Source organism: Hylaeus anthracinus, unplaced genomic scaffold, assembly GCF_026225885.1.
Source record: "Hylaeus anthracinus isolate JK02 unplaced genomic scaffold, UHH_iyHylAnth1.0_haploid 11982, whole genome shotgun sequence".
Taxonomy (NCBI): domain Eukaryota; kingdom Metazoa; phylum Arthropoda; class Insecta; order Hymenoptera; family Colletidae; genus Hylaeus; species Hylaeus anthracinus.
Genome location: NW_026534330.1, coordinates 11,899,000 through 11,916,194, shown reverse-complemented (window position 1 = coordinate 11,916,194; position 17,195 = coordinate 11,899,000). Strand labels below are relative to the sequence as shown.

The following is a 17,195-nucleotide window of genomic DNA, read 5'->3' as shown; positions in this document are numbered from 1 at the left end:
TCAAGCACAGCCATTCGCGCGCTCATCGCTCGTTTTCTTTTCGTTTACTTTAGATTTCGAGTACGTTCGATCGTTTATGCCGTTTTTATCGTTATGTTTGCTGTTGTTATTACCGCCAGCGACACCGAGGGGACGAACGGAATTATCTTCCATTGAAATTATCTTTCGTACTAAAGAAAACCAGTAAATAAAATTCCAGAAGTCGACGATCGCACTGATCGTCTCCTGGGTCGCAGGGGGTATGCTCGACACGTTATTGTTATTGCTGTTGTTATGTTTGCGCGTGCGACGACGAGCAACATACCTCAAGCATCGCTGTTTTTGTTCCCTTGTTTTCGTTCGAGCAAGCACCGATTCCAGAGACAGAAAACGGCTGGTACGATTGTAAGCGACGAACAGGCGATTGTCGTTCTCTTGATCGGTGCACGCTCGGCGTGTCATGCGTTTTGCTCTTCGTTGTAGACATAAATTTATTCACCTGGTGACAGTTTTTATCACGACGCATATATATATTTCTTTGTGTATATATTTATACCTCGCCGCAAACGCCACTAGATTGCGAGAAAGCGATCTTCTCGATTGTGCGTGACTTATTTTTAATTGCGATTCATGCATTTCTCATTTTACCCGGCGCCGTGACCATGACGACCAATGGAGCACGTCCCCAGATTTCACTTCGATTCAAATTTGAACATTTCTAGGACCCTGTCGTTGACCCCGACGAATTTTCGACGCCTCTGAACTGGTTTCTAGAAGCTCTTAATGCAATTGAACAGAGTCCATCGGACCTCCGAGTATCCCTACGTGAATCTAAATTAATTTTAAAGAATACAAAACACTCGTCTCTTTGACAAAGATATGATTTAAGCAGCTTGCACTTTGGTAGCAAAAGAAAATGAATTCGGCGCGATCAGGCACCCACCGGTGGTGCAAATTCTGCGAAATGGTCGCGGCCCTAGTATGGCGGCTTTCATCTGCCTATTTAGCTGTAGCGTCGCACGAACCGAATGGATTTGAGATTTACAATTAACGTTTCGACGTAGGTGGACTTGCACGAGGCGAACAAGAAACTCCAAGCTGGCGGAGGGAAACCTGGTACCGACACTACTCAAGAGAAAAGACAGCTGGAGGAACAGAGACGCCAACTGGAGGAGCAGAGAAGACAGATGGAAGAGCGAGCGAAGTCCGTAGATCAGAAAGCTAGAACGATAGAGGAGAAGGAGAGGACGCTCCAAAGTCTCGACCAGGACCTGAAGAAACGGAAAGCGAAAATGGACCAGCTGGAGCAGCAGTTGCAGAGGGTAATCCACGCAGATTACTTCAACCCTTTGCACTCCGAATAATATTTCAATTTCATTATGAGCAGCTCCAAACATTTTCAAGTGCTTTATTTGAAATTTACTTTAACTAAAAAATTAGATAATTTAAATAAATAAAGGAAGAAACGAATTCACTTAAATACCAGTTTTATTGTCACTTTTGCTGTATTTTGTAATTTTCAAGTGTATGATATCTCTTGAAACAATTTCCTTCACTATTGATTTGAGATAAAAACCGATTTCGAGTCACACTTGACACAGGAGTGCAAAGTTAAATGTAGCGTTTACTTCTCAACCTATCAGGAAGAAAAGTTTCAACAAAGTTTCTATCGTGGAAATATACATTTAGTATGTCTTGATCGCTGTGTTTCTTCGAACAGAGCGGTGGGTCGCCGGACAAAAGATTGGCGGAGATGCAGAAGAGTCTCGAAGCTGCAGAGAAAGAATTGGAAAAAGCGAAACAGGAGTCGACCAGAAGCGCTGCAGAGACCGAGAGGCTACTGCAACTGATGCAGATGACTCAGGAAGAGCAGAACTCCAAAGAGAGACAAATCAGAGAACTTCAAGAGTCAGTACCAGTTATTAATATTTCTCAATTTACACTTTCTGCAGTTTTTTTTATGAGACATTATATTTGACAATAATATTTAATCCATTCCTTACAGTGCACTAAAAGCCGCACAAGCCAAGTTGAAACAAGCCGCAACTGCACAGCAACAAGAGGTCAGTGCGCAAGTTACATTTCTAGCGATCTACTAACAAAATATCTAATATAATGAAATAGTTGGTTAATTATTACTAGACTGCGGATCTTTATGGATTTATAGGAAATTTTAATGTGCAAGAAACTACAAAGTGCAAACAATATGCAAGAATTTGAAAAAGATTGAAAGTAAAGTTCTTGTTATAATATTTGCAGAGTAAAGTAAATTCCTATTTAGGTTCAACTTTTGTAGGCACGTTCGCAAAGATTTTATTGTGCATAAAGATCCGCAGTCCAATTATTATATTTAACGATACAGTCAGTCCTATAAGTACCTGTACCATCTATATCTATTGATTTATTTAATTTAAATGATGTTCCAAATCAATTCTCCAAAAGTCACGTTTTCAAATCAATTTTCCATTATAAATATGTACATGAATAAACTTCAAACTTCTTATTTCTTTACGCGAATCAAAGATTATCTTGCGATCCTGGTCTCTATCGATCGACAAGTGCACGACTAACGATTTTTCTTCTTGAATTTCCACGCTGCTCCTGGATACGACACGTACACACATACGTATTTGTTTGCTTGATTTATCATGTTTGCCTTCTGTCTGTGTTTGTCCCTCCATGTTTGTACACCTTGCCCTAAAAAAAAAAAAAATAAACCGAACCGAAACTGTGCGTCTCCGAATGACATGTTGCACCCTTAAAAACAAAAACCTGAAAACGAATATAAAAATGTGTTAAAATATTTTTGCTAAAAATCAGGCGGGTCCCGCCGGATTCCTAAAAAGCTTGTTCTAAGGTCGATTTTCGTTGGGGACGCCTTCTCCGTTCTTTTTAGTACAATTTGCATATTAAGCGGAACTTTACAAGTACACGAACTTATTATACGAAACTAATTAAACGAAAGGATCGTACCGATTCGCCCATGAACAACACACGTCAAGATATATAATTATTTTACGTAACGCTGCGACCATTGTTATCGTATTTAATAATTATAGCGGGAAGATAATGACGATAATAACAATAATTCTTGATATATATATATATATATAAATATAAATAAATATAGATATATATATAAATATAAATATAAATGTAAAGGTAAATGAGAGAGGACAACGGCAACAATAATGTTAATTATTATTACCGATGCGATGATATATATATATACATATTACGCAAGAGAAAGGGACAGACGCATGTGTGTACATGTGTATATACACGTACGCTGCAGAGATATACGTATGTAGATATATTAATATATAAATGTATACATAAATCTAAGATGTGAAATGGTGAGAGAGGCCGAGGCAGAGAACGTCGAACTGGGAAGAAAGACAGAACGACATAGTTGAATCGTATAGAGGCTGAAGACGTTTCCACGTATGCCATGGACGATGGATTCGACGAAAGTAAAATAAAAGAGAGAAACGAAACATAAGCAGAAGCAAAAGCAAAAGCAAAAGGGAAAATCATTGAGATCGACCAGAAAAATACATGAAAACAAAAGAAAAAGAAAGCTTTCGGATCGTGGCACGATCGCAGCCATTCGGAGACGCACCCTTACGTCGTGCAGCACGATACAGTTTTAATGCACACGGGCTGAACTCCTTATTCCCATCCACATGTCCGCCATTTTTTTCTTTCATCTACTTTTCTTTGCGTTGTCACCCCGTCGCCTTCGCACACGTACCGACGCACGCACACAGGACCTGGAAACGGTGAAATACCAAGCCGAGAACGCGAGAGGGGTCGAGGAAAGCAGGAAAAAGGAGCTAGAAGCGAAGGACAAGCGAATATCGGAGCTGGAGCTGAAGGCATCCTCCCTGGAGAGGCTGCTAAAGGAGCAAGCGTGCTCAAAGAAGATGAAGGACGCCAGGAACGTCAGCCTGGAGGACAACGACGGCTGGAAGAAGGAGCTGGAGCTGAAGAATAGACGAATAGCCGAGCTAGAAGGCGAGCTGATCGCCTGCAAGATCATCGAGGACATCAACAATACGTCTACGCAGAGTTCAAAGCTGACCGATGAACTCAAGGAGGAGAAAGACTCGTGGAGGAAGGAGCTGGAGGTCAAGAACAAACGCATATCGCAGCTAGAGGACGAGATCGAGGCTCTGAAGAGGCTGGTGAAGGAGGACGGCGAAACGTCCAAGTCCATGAAGTGCGAAACCGAAGCGAAAGACGAGAACCAGTCCTGGAAACAGGAGATCGAGACCAAAAATCGACGAATCGTCGAGCTAGAGCAGGAAATGAAATCTCTGGAGAACTTCCTCAGGGAGCACGCTGATACAGAGAGCGTACGAGACCTGGAGATCGTGATTAAGAGGAAGACTAGGAGGATAGAGGAGCTGGAGGACACCGTGGCAGAGTTCGAGGACTTTCTCAAACAGAATCCCGACGTGAAAGAGCTGCACGATCTTCGTTGCCAGGTGACAGCTGGGAACAGACGGATCCAAGAGTTGGAGAGGTGGATACAGAAGAACGGCGAGAACAGGGAGGCGAGGATCGGTCAGGAGAGGGTCGTCGAGCTGGAGGAGATGGTCACGCAGCTGGAGGAGTACGTGAGGAAGCACAACGTGGACGGACTGAAGAGGAAGTTGCAGGATCGAGAGTGCAGGATCGAGCAGCTGCAGAGCCGTGTTGGGTATTTGGAGAAGGAGCTAGTGAAGGTTGAGGAAAGTTGTCAAGGTAAGAACGTGGCTTGGATATCTGGAAGTCTATTTGATCTAAATTCATCTAAAATTGAGCCGTTCACTACACAAATCGATTAACTCCACCAGTCACATTAAAATTGTAATTTTACTGATGATTATTTTTTGGCTATTCTTTCTTATTAGTTTTATATACCGCTAAATGAAAGCTTCATCTGTATATGTTTGTATTCTACAATATTTATTTGAATTTATATTATTACGGGAATTTTAAAAAACAATGTACATTACTTCATCGCATTTTTCGATTTATTGTTTATGGAGTTACTCGATTTGTCCAATGAATAGCTCAATAACGAACCTTGTTTTTAGCCGACTTCGAAAAGGAGGAGATTATTTACAAAAGCATTGGGCCGAACTTGTAAAATTTTCAGGAAAGGAAGCACAAAAGAATCATCGAAACGTCCAAGACAGAGGGACAGGAATGAAGCCAGACGATCTTCCCTGCGATCACCCGACTAACGACGAGGCCTCAGAGCTGATCAATAAGGAGCAGAAGATGAAGAAGATGGAGCACGCTATCTCTGAGAAGGACAACAGGATCCACGCGTACGAGCAGCAGATTGCGGAGTTCAAGGACGAGATAGCGAAGCTGAGGAAGGAGACGGATGCTCTGAAAAAGGAGCTGAGCCAGTATGACGACATAGGTGTCCTCAAAGAAGAGATCAGGGTCAGAGATGAGAGGATTCAACAGCTAGAGGATGAAATAGACTTTCTGGAAAGAGCCTTCAACGAGAGGATCGACCTCGACCAGATCGAGGAGCTCATGAACGTTATAAAGGAAAAGGAGGACAAGGAGTGCCTGATGTCCAAGGATCTCGCGGAAAAAAGAAACAAAATCGAGGAACTCGGAGAGGCTCTTCGCCAAAGCGTCGTCATTGCCAGCGACAGTGAAAGGAAATTGAAGAATGAAGAGAAGATGAGGAAGGAAACCCTTCAAAAAGTAAGCAGAAATGTGTTTAATTAATTATGCTTGTATTGGGTTGTCCAGGAAGTTTGTGCCAATTTTTAAGGAACATTCAAAGGCACGTTTGAACTTTGAAATATATTTATTGAATTATATAAGTACCATTTTGTTCCATAACTTTTCCACTTTGTAAGGGATGTGCACATGTTATTTGTTTTCACTCATGTTTTCAGACCTGTACCACCTACCAAAAATCGGCATGGACTTTCCAGGGTTACCAATATTTTATGTATACATTGCCAGTTTGTCTTTCTCACAGGTAGCCAAGTTGGAGCAGAGGATCGCGTCGATGCAATCAACTTCGGCGTTGAAGTGCATCACCTGTCAACCCCTCCTGTCCAAGTTGCAGAAGTACGAAACGAAGCTCCAACGACTCGCCGAAGAAAGAACTGCGCAGCTCGAGGATCTACGTCAAGTGAAGTGAGTGAATTCAAGTAAAAAATGTTGCTAGCTTTACCGAGAGTTTGCTAAAGCTTTATTCGACGACAGACGAGAGGCTTTGAAGGCTGCAGTCTCTGAGAAGGATGCGCATCTGGCCTTGCTGGAACATTCCGGGATTAAAACTGCGGCTCAGTTCGAGCAAGCTGAACAGCTGAAGGCAGACAGAAAGAGGCTCCTGGACAAGCTGAAGAAAGAGGTAATTCACCTACTAGAAAACGAAGAAACGTGTTTACTTGTGTCAAAATGTGAAATAAAAAAATCGCAGGATGAGAAGAGTATCGAGTTATCGATAGAGTCAGATTCGACGGACTCGGCGGGGACGCCACATCTACTAACGAAAGTTTTGGAGACATCGGACGACGAGGAAGAAGCTCCCGTGTATCATCACAGTGATTCGAGTTCCCCGCGGCCAGCTACGACGAATGGCGACAGCTGTTCTCACTCGTAAGTTAAACGATCTCGCAGGTATACCATTCGAACTTTCAAACACCCATTTCGATAATAAATTTAAGTTGATCGACGAAACAGAGGCTGTTGTTTTTTTCCAGCAAAAAGAAGACATCGAAAGGATCGGAATCGCGAAGCAACCGAGACCAGTCGAAGCCCCATCGACGGGATAGCAGATAAGTACTCGAGGCCGCCTACGGTTATTACGGTGTAGAAAACAAAACAAACAAACAAACCAAATCGGTCTCTCTTCGTTTCTTCGATGTTGTCATCTGCACACACACACGCAACCGTAGAGGCAGTCTAGAGCCATTCTAGAGTCTTAGAGAGAAACCAACAGTCAACAGAGATACCTCATCGACCCAACAGCGACAGTACCGACAGACAGCACCCCATGATTCATTCGTACCCAAAATCAGCATACATCATCGCGAATCACCATCAACCATTACCACCATCTTCATCATCCATCACTTCGATCACTTTGATCACCGTCATCCAAGCACGTCGTCCTCGCAATATCCCACGGAACCAACCGAGGAGGATCATTTCGCGAGGTATCGGTGGCCTGGTTTAAACCAATCGTAAACGAGGCTGTCCGTTTCACGTGGATCGTTCCAAGGACGCGCCAGTATCAGCGGGATCTTCTCAAGGGACGACGAAAAATGCTCCCTCGGGTCTTTAGAGCAGACAGGATAACAACATATCGTTTAGATAACCGAAACGTGGCGCGAAGGATAAAAAACAATTATGTATCGCGCGAAACTCGACGATCTACGGGAGTACGTAGCTGCCCAATGACTAGACCAATTGAAACAGAGCGTCCATGGAGGAGGTACAATTGTTACGATAGAAAATAGATAGTTTTTTCGGTAGACCAGTTGGTTGCATGCCTCGGAGTCCTCTGGGGATGCTCCGTTTCCAGGAAGAACGCGTCGAATCGTTTAGAATTAATTATCGTCAACGCGTCGAGTTTCGTTCCAGCGTGCATTTCTTTCTCTACTATCCGCTCCAGATTGTTACGAAAAAAGGATCGATGATCGTGAACGCGACGTAAGGGTGGCAGTTTGTTCTTCGTCCAGGTTATCAGATGTTAGGAAGATAAAAGAGGAGAGGAATCGTTCTCTCACGAAGCACTGAATTAAATTTAACATTCTTGGAACAAACAGTGGTCACGATCGAACTACACTATCGCAAATTTCGATCAAGTTTCTTCCAAAGAAATCTCGTCGAGGAAACAATGAACGATTCCTTTCTTCCGCGAAATCACCTGCCATCGACTTGTGCAAGGTCGTAACCACATCGCTGCTATTTCTCCATCGTCCACGATTCGAGTGGCTCGATCAAACGCGAAAGGAGACGATGCACGTACGGTTTCTCCCCCAAAAAATCCCTTTCCTTTATTTTGGATTTCTTGTCACGGGTCCAAAGTTCGTCGTTGTAATAACGAGCGTTAGAGCTCTAGAAAGCGACGAAAGAAGATGTAGGATCGTTGTAGAAGATAATCGGTAGCGCGAGGGATACGACTGCGAACTACCCTCGGAATGGCAGCCACGAATGGTTCCAGTGGTTTCGAGAATCGAGAGATGAAGACGAACCGAGAGGAAGCTCGAGTCGTGGTGTCGATTAGCTTTCAAGATGACAATAAACGAACGTTTCGTGCAGCTGGCATTCGATGTGCCCGGGATGCTGCGGAGGGACGCACGAAGAGAACGCCAAGCGAGCTTTTTTCGTCCTATTAAAAGTGTTTGTGTGTCGTGAATTTTAATCGTGAACTGTTAACTGATTTCATAGGATTATTCCGTTGAAGCATATTCGTGAAAGAATTATAAGAGCAGGTACGTGAGTCACGGAAGTGTTCGTATTCCTTCAACTGCATCAGATTCTCATCAAGTTCGATTTTGTATTAAAAATTAAAAAATAAAGGAAGTAGAGAAGAATATATTCACAGTTAAAGATACACTTTACTGCGTTTGGAAGTGGAATTGATATCAATTGATCCGAAAGAAAAAGTCTGAAGTCCGAAGTTGAGGAAGGACAAATATGCACCTTCGTGACTCACTGGACGTAGACTAAAAATGACGACCAGAGTCAAAGAACCTTCGATCCATTCGAACGATTACTGGACGCGTAATCTGTATATAAACGCAAGTAATCACGTGTACACAGTTGTAGAATAATATTGTAGATACGATCGCTATCGGTATTTACTCGTGCTACGATTATTCACGAAGCGCATAGAGACTGTTAATCCCTCTGAACGACTTTCTATATAGTTTCTCAGCCTGGATCACTTGGTACGTGTCTATTTTACGTTGACAGCCATGTAAATGTTTATAGAGATTGTTACGGAGGTTTCGTTCGTCTACTGACACGATCGATCGATATTTATTGAAACTGTTGCGAAATCTTTATCCGTGTAAATAGTCACACACGTATATATAGATGTGAATTCTATTGGGTTGTTTGCTAAAGAGACAAATTTTTCTTTCGACTCTTGCGTACGATACTTTAGGATTTTTCTAAGAGGATAGAGGACTTGCGAGTGCAAAGTAGGTTATAGTTCCCGGCGAATAGTTAAACATTATAGATCGTTTCAGAGTTTGCAATATGATAGATTCTAATAGGCTAGGTAACGAGCTCAATTGATCGGAGCAGTCAATAAAAAATTTAAGTTCCTTTACGAAATGAAAGAGATATTCACGCAATAGAGGATTAATATTTATCAATTATCGAGTCAATAACTGTCAGAGTCAAGGAAAGCACAGACATACGTACGAAATCCCCCGAGCGTTTTCTTCGTGCGTCTTCGAGAACGCATTCAAGACAGCGGCCATTGTCTTAGACGAAGAGAAAGGACAATTGGCGGGGAGCCTGTTTTCCAACGAAGATGGACACGCGAAAAGACATTGGCGTGCCGGTGCTGACCAGTTTCCGGATCCAAGGAGAATCTAATAACCTTCCTTCGATCGTTAAACGGTCGATTGAGATTCCCAGTTGCCATCGAGTATACACTCTCGACCAGAAATGGGCAAAATTCTTATCTCGAAGAATGTAAGATAAATAAGCATCCATCTGTCTCAATCTCAAGCATTTGTCGAATAAAAATTAGAATTCGATTTACATACAGTGGCTGTAGATAATATTTCTGCACCGATCAATTTCCAAAAAAATTATATGAAATCGCAATTTATTAACTTCTTTTTTATAAATAATGATATTCTTCATATTCTTGGAAATCTCTATAATAGATACAGTCCAACAAAAATTAGTTATTTATATAAGTTGCGAAATTAACAAGAAAACAATAGTAAATCGATCGAAATATAGAAGTAATAAATATTCAAACAATTGTTAAATTTTTAAAACTTCATAATGAAACGAAATTTATATTAATTTATAAATAATTAATACTTCGTTGAATTACCTTTTGATTTTACAATTGCTGCAACTCTTTCAGGTATTAAATTAACTAAGTGTCAATGTTATTCGTGTTGGGATCTTCTTCCATTCCTCCATTTTTTGAGACTTCTTTACTGGAAATTTGATGTTTTCGAATTCGTACGAGGCAGTAAACTATTGCGTTTATGTTACAAACTCTACTGTAAATGGTTCGTCATAAGAACCGTACGGATACTTATTGCTTCCATATTTCTGATGATTCTTCGTATTTTTTTCTTAACTTCGCAAGTTATATAATCTAGTAATTGTTGGTTGGACTATATCTATTCTAGAGATTTCCGAGAATACGTAGATTATCATTGTTCATAGAAAAGAAGGTAATAAACTACAATTTCACGCAAAAGTTTTTTGGGAAACTGATCGTTGTACGAATACATTCTACACTCAACGTAGAAACGAACTGTATCGCAAAATAAACGAATAAAGATTTCTCCGGTTGAATTTTACTCGTGATTCGACTAAAATTTTGCCCATCCGTGGTCTCGGACTCGAGAGAATGGTTGCCATTGGGACAGCGGGGATCGGGGTCGTTGAACGCGAGGCGCTGAAGAATAGCGTAGAAAGAAACGAGTCGTTTTTGTAAATAGGTCGTACTTCGACGTTTCTTCGATAGCCCTGCTAGTCGTAGTCTAACACCTGTGTCCGCTCTGGTTCTGTACCCATTCCCCCGTCTAACGACTAGTCTAGAGTAAACCTGTACTACGCGTATACATAGATATATCCTAAACGAATTCTCTCGAGCAGATAAAACTTCAGACTAACCTTACGAACTGATAGCGCCCAGTGCATGATTCCCGTACACTGGCCTGGAGGCAGAGATGGGCAAAATTCTATCCTCAATATTTACGCCACCTGTACGCGTTTCATTTCAGCAAATAAGCAAGCTTTAATTCATGTCGCAGGCAATCACTCTTCACTAACGAGAACACTATTTAAACTGAGGCACTACCATCGATGTTACATCACCTGATCGTTGTCTGTCGATTTAACAATTTTTTCTACCGCCTACGTATTGCTGAACTTTCGTCGATTAAAGAATCGCCATCCTTCTATGCGTTAAAACGTAAAGTTTTGCCCGTCTCTGACCGGGATCGATACGGTTCCGATCGCGGGAGGATCGACTCTATCGCCCGCAGGGAATTGAGAACGAACGGCGCGCTCCTCGCCCGCCTCTCGCTCACTGTATACATATTATATATACATATATATGCATATATATACATAAAAACAAAAAAAAATTGAAACTATACATATATTGTCGTGTCTGCCGTACGGAGAGTTAAGTGACATGTTGAAAGTGTAAAATTTTATCGTTAATACTTAAAAGAAAGAAAAAAAAGATGCTCTCTTTAATTCGTCGATAACACGCTCTTTCTCGTTGCTGGTACACGACAACTTTTCCCTAAAAAAATTCGATCTCTGACGCCCATGGCGCCGAACCCCCCTCTCCCCCTCCCCAACTTCGAAGACTTATCAATTGCGAACTCTACTACTTAGATGGCAGATTTAGCCGGAATCGAACGGGGGCAATCCAATCGCGCGCAAGGTGGACGATCGTCGAGGACGACGCGAATCACTCGCTCGATCGTCCACCTTGTGTGATCGACAGAACGACTGCGTTCAGTCGGAGCCACTTTCCTCTGTCATCTCTCGTCTCGACTTCAGACACTGGTCCGTAGAATAAGCGTAACATGTACAGCGAAACGGTTGTTCGAAGGGTTAAGAGCGACACCGGGTCAATTTTAAGATGTTCCAACGCGAAGATTCGAGAAATCGATACTGACGCGATAACGAAGCAACAGTGTTGGACAAAGGATAATTTATGGTTGATGGTTACTGAATAATCCGAGTAATTAAGGTTAATAATTGGCGCGTTGAATGGCAACAGTCATTTGTCTTCTGGACGAGCAAATAATTAATAATAGGCTATCGAAAGAATAAATATCGGTATTTAACAAAGAACTGAATATGTATTGGTAAAAGAATAAAATATGTAGCGAGTTATCCAGTTTTGTCCGAACGATCTGTGCCAGTCAACGTGTCGATAAATAATCGAAAGTAGTTGCAGATTTCAATTATAACGTGCGATTATTTATTAATCCTACAAATTTTGAATAATTATTACAAGGTCACTGTTCGAGCTCTGTGAAATGATTATCGTGAAATCTCGCAGTAACGTTTCCTGGCCGAGCATCGAAGTCTCCCTCTGTTCGTTTCTTGCGCGGGCGTTGAAGTCACCGACCTCCGTCGCGTTCGGAGCGCTCGTGGAGCAATGTTCTCGAGTTGTTCCGATGATAAATGACAGAGGAATATCTCGATGTCTCGTTAAGGGTCGATCAGACGAAATAGAATACGATTTTGCGGTTAGGAGGTGCTAGTATAAGTCGAGAACGAAGACTCTCCGTGTTCAGCCTCCAATACCGTAGACAGAGATGATTTTTTAAAGAGAAATGAATCCAGACAATCGAACGACGAGACCAGAGTGACGATAATCAACTGTAATAAATTCCTACGCAAGTTTGGCCCACTTTTGACCCCTCACTTTTTAGTTCCGTAGCTGTGAAACGTTCGTTTTGACGTCAGCTGGTCGACGAAGCAAATATTTCGAGGTGGAGCTTGACACGATAATTACGGAGAGTTTTCGTTCGCGCGATGGTTGAAAGTTGTGAAATATTGCGATAACAACGAGATTTGTTTTGACAATGGCTGAGTCGGGAAAGAGATGAAGAGAGAGTGGATAGGAGGAATTAGAGAGGATGTAGCCGGATAAAATGAAAATGAAACGGTTAGTAAACGTGTGCCACCGTCATATCAAGCCTATATCATCGTGTTACATTATATATATATATATTATACATATATATAGCTAAGCAGAAAAAATTAATATTACCGTTAATCGACACAATTGTTAACGAGGTGTGACTGTGTTACGTGTGCGTGTCTGTTGGTGAATATAAAAAATAAAAAAAGAGTCTTTCTTTCGATCGCTCGAGGATTGAAATGGCCTGAGAGCAAATTTTCGAATCTTACGAATCTTTTACCGGCACTCTTTATTGTCCGATCTCTTAAGTACTCCACTTCAATCAGTAATAAAACAATCACTCCGACACTTATCATTGTCCCGTCTTCATTAGATGAAAAGAATTAAATAAAAAAAGATAAATAAAGGTTGTAACCGTAGGGTGTAATCGCTTTAAATGATTGATTAACTTTATCTTCAATTTTAAGACTGTTTAACGAATAAATTATCAAAGCGAAATGTGTGACGATAAATGCTTCGATGTTGCGTCGTTCTATTTAAAAATAGTCTCTCCTTCAAGGTTATATCGAATATATGAGAAAAGACAAAGGAAATACGACGGGGAAATCGAGTGACGAGCACGAAGGGCAGACACTTTAGCGTCAGATAATTTTATTAAATGACGCGGAGATGTTATGCGTCACTGGGTGACGCTAAAAGAATTTCCTGATATCGATCACGCCAAGTGGTCCTTCAAGGGCGACGACGAAGAGGAAAACCGAATGTTCTTCTCAGTCTTCGAACTTGATACGTGCGAAACGCGAAAGAAACGATATCAACTCTTTATTTAGCGAACAAGAGAAACAAAAATAAAAATCACTAAAAAAAACGAACAAAAAATTGTAAGGAGCTTCGAATAATTTCTGACGTTACAGAGAAGCTCGGGTGTTCCCGTTTTCTCCATGAGTCGAATAAAGCGTTGATCGACTGCCCTCCAATTACTAAACAGAACAAATGAACGCAGATAGGATATCCGCACTCGAGTGATCCTAAGTTGTGACTGTTCGTGGAACACGAGTGAAAATGCGAAAGCGTGGAAAGCGAGTAGTCGTGAGAGCGCGTGAACGAGGCCGTCTCGATATTATTTTTCGACTCGACTGTTTAGTATCTACGACGAAAAAAACGTTTTTATGTGAAATATTGCGTAAGGAAAGCCGTAGCGGCGTCGCGACGATCCACGTTGGAACCGCGGCCGCTCGAGTGAATAAATTCGTACCAAAGATAGGGAGTAATCGCAATTGTCCAACGATATCACGCTGAACGCGACCAAAACGAACACACCTGAGTTAATCAGGCCGCGAGTCCTCCTGGACTTGACGCCGCCACGGCATGGGTCCTCCCGCCCCCTTTTTTTATTCTCCAATTTCTACGTGTTTAATCGTTAAGTGAAACAGAGGATTTAAGCGAAAACGAGAGCACGAGAGCGTGAGACAGACAGAAAGCTAGAAGGAAGAGGTACGACGACGTACAGTGACACATTATACCTCGGGGTGGATCGAGATTAATATTTGAAAAGCTCCTTAAAAAAGGAATAGACTGCTCTTTTAAATTCAATCTCATTTAAAGAGGGAACTAAACAAATTGTATAACACTAGAGAAATATCTAGAGGTTTGCTTCTGTTTAAATAAAACAAATTCAAATGATTCAAAAGTAATACAGATATCCAAATATATTCCAAGTATTTGTGCTACTCAAAAAAATTGATTTAATTTTTTCCAGATTAAATAGGTTCCAATGAATTGACAACTAATACTGAGTTTTTGAAACATCGATTTTGAGAAGCCTAGGTGTCTTTTTAGTCTAAAGGATAATGCGCCACTAACGACGTATCGAAAATATCGAATAGGATCGAGTATCGCTGATCTGCGCGCCGTGTTCGTTAATTACGGCCGCGACACGACTATCGATCGCGTGTACATACCTAAAGGGAACGATAATAATGCGTGTGCGTGTGTGGCGGTGAAAAATTAAGCGAGAAACTGCGAGAAAAAGACACAGGATCCGAACGAAGCGAGCAAAGGCTATTTAGTCTTCGGGACGCTCGACGAATCGAGCGAACGACGATCGGCGTGATCGAGGGATCCCTCCAGGAACCAGAGACGAACGAAATTTTAATCTAGATACGAATTTCGAATAACGAACGAAGGATGAACTACTCTCTATCATCGAATAAAAGTTTGAATTATAAAATAAAATATTTCACAGGAGAATAAAAATTGAACCGTTCAAATCTATTAAACGTACACTGTGTCTATTATTCGAATGAAATTTCGCCCAACTCTGGTAGGAATCCTCGATCACGCGATTTGTCGACGAAGCGGACAGGAGAAGCGACGAGGCTAGAAATAAGTTTAACGAGTAAGCTAAGATAAGCTATAAAGAAAAAAAAAAAGTAAACAGTTTATTGAAGTACATTGTTGCAACTGCCATGCTGTGTGCCATTATATAACGAGTCACGTTTGTCGTAAAAAGCAAAAAGAAAAAAAAAAGTAATAATATGTGAAATGAAAATCTCTTGTGCGCGTTCCCGTCTGTCTGAAACTTCTTGGTCAACGACGCCACGAGAAGCGTCGAGGCGAACTTCGCTCTGCGAGCTGGATAAAGTTTTCACGCTTTCTAGGAACAATAGCAATGAGATCGCGACGAATAAACCAAGTCGAGATGTAAACACCATCAGTCGTGGAAAAACCATAAGCCCTTTGATTGTGCTTTAATAATTCATTCCAGCTCCCGCAACAGTCCAGCTTGCAACTGCAGCATCCAAGAAACTAAATAAACAGAAATTCTTCTATTATTCAATCGAAATTTAAGTGATTCGACAAAGAATGTTTGGAAACCATACTCCAGAGGAACAGTCCCAAAAAGCTGGTCTCGTACACCTGCTCGCGCGAACCAACATGTACATTATAGCGGAGATCGAGGTACCATATATAAATATAACGATTAATGTATACATATACATATGTGTTAACGCTGCTGAGCACGTGTACGTCATTCTCCATCGAGTTCCTCGCGGCTCGCAGATGAAGACGCCTCCATGAAAACGCATATTTTTGCGAGGATTCGTTCCTGCTGTTGGGAAACCGTGAAAAGACATTTTTTTATTGTATAATTAATCTCATGCACATTTTCGTCGAGGATGCGTCGCATTTTTATCGAGCCAACCGTTGCAGCAATCCGACACAGCGATCGAGATTCTTCCATCGAAGTCGACGCCTCCTGAATTCGAGGGAAAACGCGGGACATCGACGGGGAACTTCGATCGCTTGAATTTTCGTGAAAATAGTCGCGCCGTACACTTTCGTCTAATTCTTGTATCGTTTTAAGGAAACGGTTTCTTCTTGACCCGCAACTACGCGCGATATGGCAAGTTTTTCAAGGTTTTGATATCTTCGTAAGCAGTTCGTTAACCGATTAGCGCGGATTCTTTGATAACGCTACGAAAAATATTGTATATATATAATTTTCTTTCTTTGTCCTGCCGGCGGCGAGGCGCGTAGTTGCGGGTAGAAAAACGATCGTACCCGCTGTGTAAAATAATATCGTATTATCTCGCTTTATGTACACGAATCACATGATAATCGCTCGTAACGATGATGAAGTTTCTGTTTTCTTTCTCTTTTTTTTTTTGGCGACAAAGCAACCCACACACCGCGAGACAAATGTGTTCATCGATCCTGTCGCAGACATCGGTAACGCGATCGCGTTCGAAAACACACGGAAAAACAGCCGTTACTTTAGCAGAGACCCGCGCAAGAACGAATTCCTGCTGTTCGCGAGACATCCATGTTTCTCACGTGTCGCGACGTCTTAAAAAAAAAAAGAAAAGAAAAACAGAAAAAAAATAATGCCGAGTTATAATCCAATTGTTAGCTGACAGCCGACGGTGTGAGGAAAGAGAAAAAAAATATGAGTAATTAAGAGTAAAAAAGAAAAAAAAATAAAACCAAAGATGACGTCGATCCATCATAGATTCAAGCACAATAAGGAACTATAGTAGGGCCAGGCACAATAAAATTCGGCCGTCACGTTGTAGGCAGCGATCTGTTAGAGCGACAAGTCATATAAGTATCTATATAGCGAGACTATTAAATAAACACATATTGTCTATTGTCACGAGAAGTGTATTTATTGTTAAACGCTGACCCCTTCTCCAAGACTCTGATTATAGATCTGGCATTAAGTTGAATAAACACACATAACGAAACCACCAAAGTCTACCTCGTTCCTTTAGCCTAATCCAAGTAAACCCCTTGTCATCGTCGAATAGAAAAAAGGAACTGAAGGCTGCCGATTCAGTTCCGATTTAAACATCAATAGTTTACA

At 41.5% G+C, this 17,195-nt stretch overlaps 1 protein-coding gene across 8 annotated transcripts in view; it reads left to right on the top strand.

Moving 5' to 3' along the window:
- Window positions 1–16,985, top strand: part of LOC128886089 (trichohyalin) — a 96,906-nt gene extending 79,921 nt beyond the window's left edge. For all 8 annotated transcript variants that reach the window (XM_054140645.1, XM_054140648.1, XM_054140647.1 and 5 more), the window contains 9 exons: window positions 1,044–1,301; window positions 1,700–1,887; window positions 1,985–2,042; window positions 3,750–4,728; window positions 5,126–5,694; window positions 5,978–6,138; window positions 6,208–6,355; window positions 6,425–6,603; window positions 6,708–16,985. In XM_054140645.1, coding sequence (XP_053996620.1) covers window positions 1,044–1,301; window positions 1,700–1,887; window positions 1,985–2,042; window positions 3,750–4,728; window positions 5,126–5,694; window positions 5,978–6,138; window positions 6,208–6,355; window positions 6,425–6,603; window positions 6,708–6,786 — 2,619 coding nt within the window. In that variant the 3' untranslated portion in view covers window positions 6,787–16,985. The remainder of the gene's footprint in view (window positions 1–1,043; window positions 1,302–1,699; window positions 1,888–1,984; window positions 2,043–3,749; window positions 4,729–5,125; window positions 5,695–5,977; window positions 6,139–6,207; window positions 6,356–6,424; window positions 6,604–6,707) is intronic.
- The last annotated feature ends 210 nt before the right edge of the window (window positions 16,986–17,195 follow it).